Source organism: Argentina anserina, chromosome 1 (assembly GCF_933775445.1).
Source record: "Argentina anserina chromosome 1, drPotAnse1.1, whole genome shotgun sequence".
In the NCBI taxonomy this organism is placed as follows: Eukaryota; Viridiplantae; Streptophyta; class Magnoliopsida; order Rosales; family Rosaceae; genus Argentina; species Argentina anserina.
Genome location: NC_065872.1, coordinates 7,711,606 through 7,727,194, shown reverse-complemented (window position 1 = coordinate 7,727,194; position 15,589 = coordinate 7,711,606). Strand labels below are relative to the sequence as shown.

Here is a 15,589-nt window from a genome sequence, read left to right as displayed (position 1 = left end):
ACCTCTTTTTTTTCTCTTTTTAAAACAAAAAAAAAAACTAAATTGGCAAGCACGTAAGACATGTTAAAAAGCTATTACATATAAACGGTAAATTAGTGAAATATCTCATGTTATATATGGACGGCGAATTACTGAGATGACTCGTGCATCAGGCTGTGCTGAAGGTGCTAAATTTTAAAATACATATGAAATCCCAAATTAAGCACGAGGCAGGTCTTGTCGGTGTTAATCAAAGGAATTGAATGCAACTTACTGTGAAAAAATGTTATTCACAATTATGTATGATTTAAAAAGAAGAGATGAAATTCTGAAAAGAAAAGAAAGAAGAGAGATGAAGACCATCACAGTGATGTCTGAAATGAGCCTCTGTCAACTTTAGCTGGAAACTTAATAAGAGAGATACAGAGAAATGATACAGGTAATCGCATGTCGCGCCAGTCAATATGTCATAAACATGGTCTGTGATCGTCTGGTAAAACGGTCTGGAGCACTATTCTATCTGCAACTAAACACACTAACTAAAACTACAGATTTACAGTGGAAAAAACCACGACTAAAATTAACTCCGCTCCCAGTGTACATGAGCTGGAGCATTCCATCAAATGATCGTGTTGGATTGCAGCCGTGAAAATCAAGAATATCGGGTCCAGAAAATTTCTTATTTAACCAAGCATTGTTTTATTGGTCAAGACACCATGGCCAATCTATACTTCTTGATCTCATTGACACTGTCATTGAGCTTTTGCAACCACCCGACTAGATGCGCCATGCAACAATTTCACAAATCCAAGGAAACTCAGCTTCCCATCGGTGTGCCTAATCCAGTCGTGAAGAACCGCATGAACAGGGACAGATGGGCCAAGACCAAGTTCCTGAAACAAAACTCCATATATCAAAATAAAGTCATGGAAATTTCGACTCGGCTCAGAACTATTGTTTATGATACTGAATGAGGCAGGGGAATACAGTAGAAGCAGAAGCAATCTGATAATAGAAAGATTTAAGAAAAGGTAGAAGAAAGATGCAACTGCGTACCGAAGCCAGTTCCTCAATGACAATAGCCCGATTGCCTTCCTTATCAAAAAGTTCATATGCACAACGAGCATGTTGTTCCCAACGGTCCAGAGCCTCAAGTTGGTGGACACTTAGTGTAGCTGTACAAAATTCCTCAAAATCCATCCTTCTGTATTGTAATGCATTAAGCTGCCAAGCAGAAATATAATATTGCAATAAGTATCAAGAACAAGTCAATGAAAAAAAGTTTAAAAACTGCCAGGACCATAATAAAAGCACCTACCGATGCTAGAAAATCAGCAATTCGTGCCTCCTTCATTGCATCAGTTGCATTTTTCATCAAGGCCTGAGAATAATAAAATGTCCGAGACTGTTAACATTACTAACCACAAATTGCTGAGTCAAGATATTCGGATGGAAACTGACCGTTTTAATATTTTCTAAGCTTATTGTGCCATTTTTGTTTGGTTCTAAGAGTGCAAACTGCTCCTTTAAAAAGCAGAGCTCATCAGCAGTCAATGTCTTGGAAAGAGCCTACAAAATGTCATGTTGTGAGAACAAAGTACGCTACTTGATGTTATAAAAACTAGAGGAAATAAGTTTAAACTGGTATGTATAATACAATATAAAAAAGGTTTGCAATAAGAAACTTTGAGGATAATAACCATCAATAGTCATAGCAACAATATTACATTTTCAATTGTAAATTACTGAATTGCATCATACACTCACCCTTAAAGCAGTTTTGCGAAGAGGTGATGACCGCATATAAACCTTCATGAGCTTGAATATTAGTATGTCCAGAGGAATTTTAACAGTGCTGTAATTTTTGAGCCAGGGATGACCTGCAAGAGAAAGCAGTGAGTGACAGTTTCTGAAGTTAATCCCAGTTCATGACCAAGCATTTTGGGATGGATAGGCACTCACTTAATGCCTGCGCAGCTGTCATTCTTTTCCTTGGGTCTTTATTCAATAGGCGCTTGACAAAATCGCTTGCCTCTGTAGACAGAGTTGGCCAAGGCGGTTCATCAAAACTTGGATCAGCTTTTAGAACTGCCCGAAAAATTCCAGACTCAGTTCGAGCCCAAAATGGGCGGCTGCCACACAATAGAATGTATGCAATTACACCTACACTCCAGACATCAGCCTCTGTACCATAAGCCCTATGTAACACTTCCGGGGCTACATAGTATGCACTACCAACAATGTCGTTAAGCCTTTCATCTGCAAAGATTATTCACTCATAAGGAAACACTAACCAAATAGTATAACCAACAGATTGTAAGGATTATAAAAAGAATTATTGACCAACCCGGTTTAACAAAATCTGAAAGACCAAAGTCTATAGCCTTCAACTGTGAATCTTCATCCATCGATGTAAACAGAAAATTCTGGTCCACAAATCAAGAACACTAGATGAGTACATATGGGAAAACATATGCAAAGTAGCGACAGCCAAACGATGGTACAGAAAAATCAATTATGTTACATAGATGAAAACAGAAATTGGTTGTCAGACTTTTCTTCTAAGCTTAAAAACTTTTGATCAGGCAAGGCATTTATGAACCAATTATATTACCAATATGGATTCTTGCATAACTGCCCCTTGTTACAATTTCTTATCATGTAGTATTCTTTCAGATGGCAAACTGAACAAAGGAATTGACAGCATGAAAAAAAAATGACGCCTTTTGAAATGGAGGTGAACATAGATGCCACATCTTACTTAAGGAGACAAAGGGCACTCTTAGAAAAGCTAAGAATGAGTGAAAAATATCATTAGGCGAGAATCTGAAGGGAATGTTAGATAGTGATGCATTGCAACTATTTTTGTGGTCATCTATAGGACAACATATCGTACCTCCGGCTTAAGATCACGATGGACTACACCCTGGAGGTGGCAAAATGCAACAACATTCAATATCTGTATCATCACGGTCCTTGCATCTTCCTCCGTATATTTCCCACCCCTGCAGAAGAGAAATACTTTCTGACTTAGAAACATCGTTTCCCATTTCTACACTACTTCATATTTCATCAAACACGTTCAATTCAAATATATACGGCACAATATATACCTCGCAAGTATCCTATCCAAGAGCTCCCCTCCTTCACACAGCCTGAAATATCAAAACCAAACCAAGCCAGTCAACACAAAGCTCCAGAACATGCAGCTAACTCGAAACCACTGAATCATATACCCAAACAAAAAACAAAGACAATCAGTGCTTACTCCATAACTATGTAGACATTATCATGGTCTTCGTATGCGTCGTAAAATTGCACTAGATTGCTATGCCCGGTCAAAGCCTTCAATATCTTGACTTCCCTCCTCACATCCTCAATCGCAATCGCAGTAGTCATCTGACACCAAAAATCACACACCACCAAAAAAAATCAGCATATAACACACAAACCTAAGGAAATTTCGTAACGATTACAGTTTCTAAATCATCTAAATCTACCTAACAGATGATACAGATCCAATTCAAACATTGCAGTATCCACTAAACTCGAAACGAAAACCTGAAAGCTAGCCACCAATTCAGTTAAGATTACGAAAAAATTCCGCAAACCTTGACTTTAGGGATGACTTTAACTGCAGCCTGCTGGCCTTTGAGCTCACCCTTCTTGAAGGTAGCTTTGCAAGTATACCCAAAATGCCCTCGCCCAACTTCTTCTCCGAGCTCATACTTGTTACTCAAATGCTTCGAGAACCCAAAGCTCTTGTCCAGCCCAGCCACGCCGCCTCCGTCGACCTCACTCCCCTCCGGAATCGCCTCGTTCGGCTTCACCGTCCCGTGCCGCCGCGCCAGCAGCGCCCGTATGTGCTTCGCCGGCGACGGCGGCGGGAACGGCCGCTTGAAGAACCGGTTCGGCGTCGACTTGGCCGACGCATTCGCCGGAGATCTCGCCGGAGACTTCTTCGACGAGAAGTAGTGCGCCGGGCTCGGACTGTAGAACGGGAAGAACGGCGACTTCTTGACGGCGATCACTCTCTCCTCCTCCACTCCTCCGTTCTGCTCATTTCTAGGGTTTTCCACATCCGCCGAGCTCGGATTCTCCTTCGCCGGATCTTTCCCGAGCTGAGAATCCGACTGCGGCGACGAAGTAGAGGAGGTCGAGAACGCCGGCTTGGACGTGCAGAGACCCATTTCGGTAAATTCACACTACTTCTTCTTATATCCCCAAACAGACACCGAGTCTGGGGATTTCAGCTCCGAAATTCCAGCGTCAGAGCATTAGCTCACTTAACTCCAAGCTCCGGAAAATTCTCCTCCAACCCCAAATTCTCGCCTCTAAATTCGAATTTCAAATTCTCCGAACCCCAATTTTAAGAGGTTTTGGCTTTTTTCTGATAAATAAAAATCTGAGATGAGAGAGAGAGAGAGAGAGAAGAGCTTTTTTTTTTTGACAATTGAGAGAGAGAAGAGCTTGGATAGAGAGAAGAGAAGAGAAGGGTGAGGGATCCGAAGAAAGCGCGATAAAAAGGGGAAACGACGATGCGTTTGCTTTATTATATTCTTCCCCAACTCAAATATTTTGTTTCTTTAATTAAATCTGATTAAGTTTGATTACGGATTAAGCTTGGTACGTAAAGGCGAAAATATTGTTGGCTTATGGGGGCTGTGGTCCCGGAGGTCCAGCCTGGACATTGATTAATCCACGTGGCGGACACCAGGGTCGGTCGTTTTAATTAATAGTACGTAATGAAATTAAACTAATTAGAGAATTGGCCAATGAGGGAGGAGATTGTGATGGGTAATTTTTTTTTTCTTTTTTTGTTTTATCGGGGCGTAAGAACTAAGAAACAAAAATGGAATATGGGAGGTTTAAGATGGGATGAAGTCAAAACACAGCCTTTAGAGGCGAAACTTCTGGGACAAGATACCTTTTTTGCGAATAATATTCGTGTTGGTTTTTTCAATAATGGGGGAAATGTTCGAATAGGATAAGTGAAAGTTTGTCTTTAGAGATAATGGGGCATGTCTTGTAATAGAAAAGAAAAGGGGGGTAGTTGTGTAGCAACGTACGTAGACGTATGAATTGTGTATGAACATGTAGAGACTTTGTCTATAACGTAAGAACAAAGTATGGTAGAATACGTACGCAATTATCCGTGTGTAGTGCATGGTTTTCATGTGAAATGTAAAACTTTTTTCGTTACATTGTTTGAGGTAGGTGATTCGTTGTCAAGATCTATCTCAATTCTTAGGCTTAGTTTGATACCGTTTCAATTATAAAAAAAATCAGTTTTTAGGTTGATTTTTAAAATTTATAGTATTTGATAAGTTTAAAAAAAAATAATTTTTTTATATAATTTATAGATCACTCACATCAATTTTTAGAAACAACATGAATGTTTATATTACTCAAAACTCAATAAATATTAATATTTTTCTGTAAAGTCTCAAATAACACATTTATCTATAATTGTTATAAATATATTAAAACAAAATCATGTCATTTTTAGTCATTGATCATATCTACAATTGTTTTGTTTATAATTTACCAAACAGTTTATTTATCGACAATACATGTAAAATTAATATTTACCTAATACAAACATGTTTTAATTCAAAGTTGATTTTTTTACAATATAGTAAAATCAGATTTTTTTTTAAGTTGCAGAAATACCAAACTAGCCCAGTAACATAGCATTTCAAGCGAAATATTCATATTTTGAAGATAAATGGTTAACAAAACTTTCTATTTATGATTAGTATGAAATGATTGACATATTTGGTAGTCTTCTCGATGAACAAAACTAAGTACTTGAGTAGGAACTAACAAGAAATAGAAATCATTATTATTGTTGAACCATTAATTGTGAGGAATTTATAGTACAATATGACTATTCGAATAGAAAATGTGACTATTTGTACAACTTGATGTTGTTCGTGAATGTGTCGTTACTTTCTTTTAATGTAAATAAGCGGAAAATAAATTAGATTATGTATTGATTCATGAGTCAACGGAACAACAATGTTGCACATCAATCAGCACTCGATCAATTTTTGCGAGATTTTTTATCTATAACCAATTTGGCCGTAACTATGCAATAACAAACCATATAAGAATTAGCATGAACTCCCCACATCAACAGGGGCGGATCTAATCTATTTTTAGGGTGACTCAAGCATCCCCAAGCTCAAGACAAGGAAAAAATATCTAGTTTTTAAAATCTTTTTTTCCCTAAGATTACCCTAATCTCCATAGCCAAACATCCCCAAAATAACCAAGGCTACAAATGCTTCTCTTTCAAACCTTACTCTTCTTCCTCAATAGCGTGTCCTTAGCCAAGTATCTCTTATTCTAGAATGCCAGTTAGGTTAATTACTAGCTAGTATGTTGCTTATTTATTCAAATGTGTATTTGTGTTAGATTTTGACTATGTACACCGTTTTGTCTGATATATATGATTATTATTTTTCAATGAATATAGGTGTTTATTAGACTAAAATGACCAATTTGAGTCCAAATCAAAGCGATTGAAAAAAAAATTACTTCATGGTTTCATGAAATGTCCTATCTACGAGTCTAGATCTAAATTATATTCACTTCTTATCTTTCTTAACATTTATTGATCAACTGCAATCTTTAATTCAGTTTCAATTGGTCATTTCTTAACCTTTCGAACCGCTACTAAAATGTTAGCTTTTGTAAATGATTATGGATTACGATGTGCTACATGAATATTTATTTAGTTAGCTTACGTTATTTGTATATAAGCATTAGAAGAGTAAGCCTCATTACATTTATTGACTAGGTAGATCGATTTTGATTTCAATTAGTAAAATTTTTTGCACCGTCGAGATTCTCCATTATCTTTTTATTGTTAAGTTCAAGCATCTCCAATAATCCAATATTGGATCCGCCACTGCGCATCAATATAGAAACCTTTCGGTTTATGAAGATCGAGCTGCGCGCATGTAAGTATTTAATTGAGCCGTCTATTTGGAAATGAACTTTATAAATATAATTGCACGAGTATTATGAGTAATATTTGCAATATTCAATAGGTACTACTTGATCAATCCCAGCCACTATCATTATATACTTGCTTACCAAGGAAAGCATACTTGTGTGAAAATATTAATGCTAAGATTTAGACTTTTGGAGCCGTCCTATATAAGTCACATGAAATCGATGAATGAGACGGAAGCTTCAGTTTTGCTTCGTCTCGAAACAATTTGACAAGTTTTAATACTCGTTATCTTATAATAACCAACTCAGATTCAATCAACTGTAATCAGACTAGTTAATTTGATCGATATCTAGCTAATTGTCCAAATTAAGGTAAGGATTAATTTTGTTTACTATAGGATTGGGAAAAGATGTTAATGGTCGAGTTGAGTTTAAGTGGGTATAAGAAATTGGTCATTACCAATTCTGCCATCATAACTCATAAGCCAGATGAACATGCACATACGTCTTCAGCGGGAGATGATTGTTCTCTAGCTAGAATGAACATGACTGAGGAAACAGTACAAAAAATCACCGTATTATTTGGTTCAAGATGTGTCTTGTATCCCTGTTATGTGTACATTTAGGATTGTCCAGCCGGGGCATGTGGTCGGAAACTCGATCGGAATTTATCTAGGCATGTAATTGCATGCGTCCTCCCTTTCAGTCCAGGAAGGAGCCGAAGAACTGCTTGGTGAAATGACGTAGCTAGTTATGATTCCCTTCACGGCCAAGCAAGGGAGTACAAACAATTGAGGCAAATCTAGCTCCCAGATTGGCTAAGACACAAGTCGAGGCTATCAATGTGATTTCATAACTAGCTCATCTGTGCAAATTATAATATCATGATATATATGTTGCAATTATTCAGGAAATTTAGATATGTGGATAGACACAAGACCATACCGGTGAATTCTAATTTAGCCTAAGTTAAAGATGGTGAAAAATGCCTTAAATTTTGAAACACATCGCTATCGTAGAAGAATATTATTATAAAATTAATCAGACTTGTACGTACGTTGATTAACGTAATTTATATCTGTTGTGCGGAAGCGACCAACAATGTCACACACACGGGTCTAATAATGCTGATACTCCCCTCTCTCCCCCCCCCCACTTTAGTCACCTATTGGAGTTCGGGTATAAAGTTTTCCACAAAAAGCCTCAACATTAGTGTGTGTGGTATATTTATAACGTAAGAGTGACTTTTCACCCTTTTCTAAGGTGTGATTCCAAATGGCTCAAATGTAAGTCAATCCATTTCCAACAATCTCCACATTTGCGTGGTTAAAGTCATCCCAATTGTCTCACGATCCTAATAGCTCCACCTCGACCACAAACATAAGTCCAAATTTTGTGACCCTAATCCAATTGGGAGCTCTACAAATTCGATTGTACGAGACACCATGTCCCAAACGTAACTTGGGCTCTGATACCAATTGTTGTGCGTAAGCGACCAACAATTCCACACACATAGGTCTACTAATGTCGATACCCCCCACCCGGTGGAGTTCGGGTATATGGTTTTCCACAAAATGTCTAAGTATTAGTGTGTGTGGTAGCAATCCTTATAACCCAAGAATGACTCTTCACCTTTTTCAACGTGGGATTCTAAATTGCTCAAATCTAAACTAATCTATTTCTAACAGTATTTGCATTAACTTAGCTTGAAGCCAACCTTAATTTGGGTTTCTGACTTTGTCTTTAGGTTATATCGTAGATTATAGGAATAAAATGTTGCTTGACCACTTTAATCTAGGAATGATTGCTCCCGCAAATAAGATTGCTTATTATCATAAATTCATAATCTCATTGTGTTATCTGTGTAAACCATGCCAAACCTTGCAATGGTCAATTGGTCATATCATATTATCATTTACCATACGAGTAGTTTATGAATTTCCTGCACTCCTCCTCCTTCAAGTTTCAACTAACCATCTTTAATAGAGGACCATAAATTTCAAACATAGATAAATTGCAATTGTCATGCACACACCAAAGTCTAAAACATTACAAGTAGAAGACGAAGGGCATTCAAGAACCCAGAGGCCACTTGGTTATTTGGTTCCCCACTGAAAACCCTAAACTTCATTCCAGGATTTCCAGGCATAAAAAACATTAACTGATTTAAGCATATCAATTCATTATGTATCTTCCTGCGCACCAAACATTAAGGTCATGATTCCGCCTCCCACTGATCCATATAGTAAACATTTTCATTCCGAAGTGATGCGCCTCACTGGTCCTTCCATTTTGTTCTTACTATGATTTGCCTTTCTTTCTTTTTGATCGATTCCCACATTTTGTCAACTCGATCGGTATAAGTTAAATGTACAAAAAAAAAGGTATAAGTTAAATGTAGAAAAGATACGAAATAAGAAAACTTATCGATAATGACTTCTCCACCATCTTGGAGATTATTAGTAGGATTTTATGGCATGCAAGGAGATGACATATTTCGGATTTTATAATTATGATCCATATTTTACTTTCTCCATACATATAGCTAGACTGGTTCTTAATTTCTACGGTAAATACTTCGAATTCGGCCACAAAACTGCACACATACTAAACATTGAACCGTACTTATAATACTGAAGATAATGATGTTGACGATGATGACGATGATGATGAACTTAGTCTAGTCTTAATCCACCGGCTTCTTCTCATGGGATTGGCGCCAAATGAAGGTGACATTGTGATATGTGACTCATATATCAAAATTGCCATATACATTGTACCACATGCATGCGTTGAGCCCTCAGAACAAAATGGGATTTGCCTCACATGATGATGGATTTGGTTGAATACACCAATAAACTAAATAGAACTGTCGAGCTCATTCTCTAACGTTCAAGTTAAACTATGTTATAGTTGACTATGAAAAGAAAATGAGGAATTATACATGTAATAAATTACGAATGGAATAGTTGCATGTTTATTTTCCGAGTCAAAAGGGGGATAGATCATCCATCCTTGAGCACAAGTCAAAAAAACCTCTCAATTGGAAAGCGAAAAGAGAAAGAAAACACAAGGAAACCTGAAGATCCCGACTGCAAATTATAGTTTTCTCCACGTTCAGATAGCTCTAGAACTCATTTCATAATTCTGTGACGCGCATGCTTCGCTTATCATGAGATTGTAGGAAACAATAAGAAAAGTAAAGATGTTTATCATTGCCATTGAATCATTCTTCATCCAACTTCTTGTTGTGAGAAGTCAATCTGTTTATGATGTTGTCGAAGTTCATATTAATTCTATGCAATAGTACTTTTTTTTTATAGTTATGGTCGAAACTACATATATATACAGTACGTACAATTTTGGTCTAATTACGCTACATCGATTCAGCCTTTTGCTTGTTTTCTTCAATAAACAACTTTTTGTAAACTACATGATGTCGCTTATTTTGATCGAGATCACACGGTTTTCTCAAAAAAAATTCTTAACCTAGGGACTAATTAAAAATTTCTAAACCTAGAGACTAATTCATGTCGGGAGATTAAGTAAGCTCTAATTCTATGATTATCTGAAAGGCAGAAATATTATGTAATCGCACCCGATAGGGAGATAGGTTTTTGAATTTTTCGGATACCTATAATAAGCATGAAGATGCATGTTATATTAAGCTTAATATTACGCGATAGCTAGGGAGAAACAAATTGGATTTGGCGCACCTGTTTGTGGTCACTACGACCTGGATATTCTTCCGTCGCTCTCACCTGTGTCATGGATAATGAACAAGCTAGCGAGCGTAGCTATGATTGAGATTTGTCACTGAATTTATCCCAACAATCACTCAGAACACAATTCGAACAATCTAATTGACACTCACCGAGTACCAAACTACCAACTTCGCAGCTGCATAAACCAAACCAAATGGTAGGGAGCAATTGACAACGAGAGATACAACTGTTTCCAATAAGCACAAGCATCCGAAAGATTTTCACATCAGAACACAACTGCATTCCAGTTTGGGAAATAATCCCGCTGCAATGAAGTTTAACTGAGGCCGGGTCGACAGAGGTGCATGCAGCGATATCTCAGAACACAACTACTGTACATTCCAGTTTGGGGAATATCCAGCTGGATGAAGTTTCCTAACCAATGTTGGGATCGATAGAGTGCACCTGTTTTGTGATATATAACCTTATAGTCATATCAGATGCTTGAACTTCTACTAGTTGAAGCAAGGTGGTTAAGATGGTAGGTGGTAAGTCAGCAACTAAATAGGAAGTAAATGTGAAGGAAAGTTATAAATGAGGATGCATCATTATCAGACTCATAGATCAGTCACAAATTCAGACTCAACCAAGCAATCTGTATTCCATTAGGGAAACCAATAAATCAATTCATCATAGGGCTTTAACTGAACTGTTACTCAATTGTGCAAAAACCATTATTGTCATTATTGTATTGATTAGTACAAATTGCAAGAGCACCTAAGGACAAACTAACCAGAAGTTCCATCCCCTCCAAAACCTGATTCCAGATAATCTGTTTCCTTCAGATGACTAACATCACCCCAGGATTTTATGATCCATTTGTCCTCATCATACAAGTGAAATGTGTTGATCGATGTATTGGTCACTTTCCCTATGGACTTGCCATTTGGGCAAGCTCGCTGGTACAGTGATCTGATGACACCCCCATGAGTGACTACAACTACTCGCTCTCCTGCATTTATACAGGCCAGGATATAAGTGAAAGAGAGCTTGAAGCTTGAGAGAAAAGAACTGATTATATTGAATTGATGATTGTTGTTACAGTAGGGAAGAGAGATACAGCTATTTATACAAGAAGAAACGAATCACACACGACATGACACGTGTGGATAATCCCTGACTAACATTACAGCTAACGCAGAATTGATTAACTAAGACAAACATGGTCTTACCAACTTAATTCCTAATTACCAAATATATGCTTAACAATAAGCTTTCAGATAGCAAGTCATGTGACTTTTGATTTAAAAGTATAATTGTTAGTGTGGCTAAGTCAGAGTTTGAGAGGCAAATATATTCGAAGGAATAGTGTATACAGATAGAGCATCACAATTGCAACTGAAAATATTGTTATATATGACAATGCAGTTGAACTGCAGTTTTCTTAGATGCTCATCTGCATATCAACAATTGAAAAATAATACGGGGCCATTCAGTTCACAAACTAACAAACACTTGATTAAACAAGGATTCTGCAGTTCCAGTATGGTAACGAATACAAGCCAGGGAGAACACATACCTTTGTGCTTGCCACCAATTCTCTCCAATGCAGCTGTGCAACGGTCATAAAGCTGATCAAGACTTTCTCCGCCACCCTGTGTAGTATGGTGGAATATAAGTGAAATTCTAACATTTATCTATTGTAATCTCCGCTGCTAAAATTCATGGATGTGAATTCGAGTTTCCCTTGTCAGTTATTACATATGGAAGATTATTCACTCATTTAACATATATCACATGCTATGTAACACTAGTCCCTTACTGTCAATAAAATTTCACAATGGAGTACTTCTGTTATCTGACTATTACAAACAGACTTGCAATTTCAATTATGACTTTGAGAGGCTAAAAGAACAAACAGATTGCATACCGGAATATCTTGACAAGTACGGTGCGAATTAAAGGCCTGGAAGGCCTTGGAACTAAGTTTGGCCGCATCTCTAAATACAAGGCCTTGAAGATCACCCAAGTGTCTTTCTCGTAAATCAGGATCCGTCACAACCTGAAATTCAATCCAACACTTCTCTTACATATCTAACAGAATAAAGACTCTTACCTAATTTACAAATCTAATTGCAACAGGGAGCAACTTCAAAACAAGATACCTACATTTAGCCCACCGCACCTGGCTGCGATTATCTGAGCAGTCTCGTAAGCTCGTTTCAAATCAGATGAGTATACATGAGAGATTGCATCTTCCTTGGATAATCTATCCGCCACCTTCAGTAAGTAAAACACAAAAACGTCAGACAACAACAGGTGTTACACAACATCATGTGTTCCTCAAATAGCTAGTAACTTACAACAGCTGCCTGCTGCCTCCCGGCATCATTCAACTCAACATCCAGATGTCCCTGCTCAGTTCAACTAACTCTCAGCTAAACTCCAACTCAATAACCCAACTCTAAACTCATCAAATCAGCTCACAGCAACCTAAGACAGTCAAATGCATAATGTCGCGACAGTTAAACTAAAGTTGAAGAGAGAAAGTGACCTGGATTCTACCATCGGCGTTCCAGGCTGTTTCGCCGTGACGGATCACCATGATCTCTGCATACTCTGCCCCGCTGCATTCAGCAATCAAGCTCAAATTTTCCAATTCATTAATTCGATGCAAAGAGTTGAGATTGAAGAGAGAGTAGTGAATTGATGAAGACATCGGACCTGGAATTGGAGGGGGAATCGCCCATGGTGACTATGGCGTTGCGATTGCGTGTGAACTTGGACGATCCGAATCCAAATGAATTGAATCTTCGGCTGAAGAATTGAAGGTTGTTGTTTCCGCCCGGCGGATGAGGGGAAATGTAGAATTGGGCTGGCCCAAGTGCGAGCGACGACGTCATCAACAAGTACCGTTTTTTTTTTTTTCAGAAGCTTTAAAGTTTAAACTCTATGATCAGCCATCAGATTGTACTATTTTTATTATGTAGGGTTCAATGAAATTAAATGACACCTAGGTGATGATATATACACCCTCAATGACTAGTTTTAGTTGGTCGGGACTCGAGGTGATTTTCTTTTTACTACACTCAATTTTGTTTTGTTATTCTTTTTTTTTTCAAGGATAATAAAAGAATAAATTGTTCACCTAGTATACGTGCATGTGAGTGATGTGACTTGCACATAAATATAATGGTGCAAGTAAATCTTGATGTGTACATGGAATAAGTTCTCTTTCGTAAATTTGAAAGTGTTGGCAAATGACGATTTCTTAATTCTGAATGTAAAAGTTGCGTTGCAAAAATATAATAAAAGTGTCCGATTAGGCTTTAGTATTAGGCTCAGTTTGGTACAGCTGTGTTGTGAGCAAAATGACTTTTAAATATGTTGAGAGAAAAATGACTTTTGAAGTTACTGTGAGAGAAATTGTTAAAGCGTTTGGTAAACTGTTTTAAAAAGTGTTGTGAGAGCAAAAAACTATTATTTGTGTTTAGTAAGTTATAAACAAAAAAGGCTTTTAGTATGTATAATTATCAAAATGTTAATAAATGTTTAAAGTGTTAATAAAATGAACAAAATGATTCATTCACCTTTAATTCATTCACTTTTAATTTGTAATATTTATTCACCCAATTGTTAGTATAATTATTTGTAATTGTTTTGGTTATACATTGTTTGAACCAAATAAAAAATTTACGTTAAAACACTTAAATTTTCAACAAAATCCATTCAAAATATTATACAAAAAAAATCCACCATAATTAAATATAACCTAATTTATGGGCATGTAATATTTAGGAAAGACTAAGGACAAAATGGGTTACCCAAAAAATTTCATAAAAAATACTGTAGCTCCGTATTTTTGCCAAAAGTCACTTTCAAAAGCTACTCTCCCTTAGCTTTTCAATTTCAGCTGTGACCAAAATCAATTTGAGTCAAAACAGTTTTAGAAAAGTTTGTCAAACATCATCAATTGCTCCCAAAAGTTAAAACAACTCTAAAAACATGTACAAAAACTGTGACAAACTGGCCCTTAAGCTATTATATCAATGAGACGTGAGAATGCGACACCTGATCAGATATATTCATGATGGCATGATGTACGTCTCAACTGACTCATGTCCTTGTTAGATCATCTTTAATGTCATGGACTGTACGTATTAAGGTTCGTAACATGCCACTTTTATAATATTTGAGAAGCCAAATGAATTGAATCTTCGGCTGAAGAATTGAAGGTTGTTGTTTCCGCCAGGCGGATGAGGGGAAATGTAGAATTGGGCTGGCCCAAGTACGACCGACGACGTCATCAACAAGTTTCGGTTTTTTTTTTGTTTTTTTATTTTATTAAGCTTTAAACTCTATGATCAGTCATCAGATTGTACTATTTTTATTATGTAGGGTTCAATGAAATTATATGACACCTAGGTGATGATATATAGTTATATCCGCCCTCAATGACTAGTTTTAGTTGGTCGGGATTCGAGGTGATTTTTTTTACTATACTCAATTTTGTTTTGTTATTCTTTTTATTTTTTTGAAGGATAATAAAAGAATAAGTTGTTCACCTAGTACAGGTGCATGTGAGTGATGTAACTTGCACATAACTATAATGGTGCAAGTAAATCTTGATGTGTACATGGATTAAGTTCTCTTTCGTAAATTTGAAAATGTTGACAAATGACAATTTCTCAATTCTGAATGTAAAAGCTGCGCTGCGAAAATATAATAAAAGTGTCTGGTTAGGCTTTAGTATTAAGCTGTAATATCGATGAGACGAGAAAATGTGTGACACCCATTTGGGATTAGATATATTCATGCCATAATAGCATGATGTACGTCTCAATTGACTCATGTCCTTGTTAGATCATTTTTAATGTCACGAAGTGTACGTATTAAGGTTCGTAACATGCCACTTTTATAATATTTGAGAAGCAAAAAGTTTA

At 36.9% G+C, this 15,589-nt stretch overlaps 2 protein-coding genes across 2 annotated transcripts; both read right to left on the bottom strand.

Moving 5' to 3' along the window:
• Positions 1–347: 347 nt before the first annotated feature.
• Positions 348–4,429, bottom strand: LOC126797427 (CDPK-related kinase 5). Its single transcript, XM_050524062.1, has 11 exons — positions 3,591–4,429; positions 3,248–3,378; positions 3,093–3,134; positions 2,876–2,984; positions 2,327–2,405; positions 1,942–2,238; positions 1,747–1,859; positions 1,441–1,548; positions 1,298–1,360; positions 1,036–1,203; positions 348–872 (listed from the first exon to the last, which is right to left on the bottom strand). Exons 1-11 carry the CDS (start codon positions 4,167–4,169, stop codon positions 732–734), a joined length of 1,830 nt encoding a protein of 609 aa, XP_050380019.1. The 5' UTR covers positions 4,170–4,429; the 3' UTR covers positions 348–731.
• A 6,843-nt stretch (positions 4,430–11,272) lies between these two features.
• Positions 11,273–13,586, bottom strand: LOC126790462 (phosphoglycerate mutase-like protein 4). Its single transcript, XM_050516700.1, has 7 exons — positions 13,371–13,586; positions 13,201–13,273; positions 13,010–13,060; positions 12,816–12,926; positions 12,577–12,708; positions 12,226–12,301; positions 11,273–11,658 (listed from the first exon to the last, which is right to left on the bottom strand). The coding sequence occupies exons 1-7, from the start codon at positions 13,547–13,549 to the stop codon at positions 11,435–11,437; spliced, it is 846 nt and encodes a 281-aa protein (XP_050372657.1). The 5' UTR covers positions 13,550–13,586; the 3' UTR covers positions 11,273–11,434.
• Between the last annotated feature and the right edge of the window lie 2,003 nt (positions 13,587–15,589).

Coding starts and splice junctions, on each gene's coding strand:
- LOC126790462 (XM_050516700.1), bottom strand. CDS start 13,549: ATGACGTCGTCGCTCGCACTTGGGCCAGCCCAATTCTACATTTCCCCT. Junction 13,061..13,200: donor ACGCCGATGGTAGAATCCAG/GTCACTTTCTCT, acceptor TGAACTGAGCAG/GGACATCTGGATGTTGAGTT. Junction 11,659..12,225: donor AATTGGTGGCAAGCACAAAG/GTATGTGTTCTC, acceptor GTATAAATGCAG/GAGAGCGAGTAGTTGTAGTC.
- LOC126797427 (XM_050524062.1), bottom strand. CDS start 4,169: ATGGGTCTCTGCACGTCCAAGCCGGCGTTCTCGACCTCCTCTACTTCG. Junction 2,985..3,092: donor TTGGATAGGATACTTGCGAG/GTATATATTGTG, acceptor TCTCTTCTGCAG/GGGTGGGAAATATACGGAGG. Junction 1,860..1,941: donor GACAGCTGCGCAGGCATTAA/GTGAGTGCCTAT, acceptor TTTCTCTTGCAG/GTCATCCCTGGCTCAAAAAT.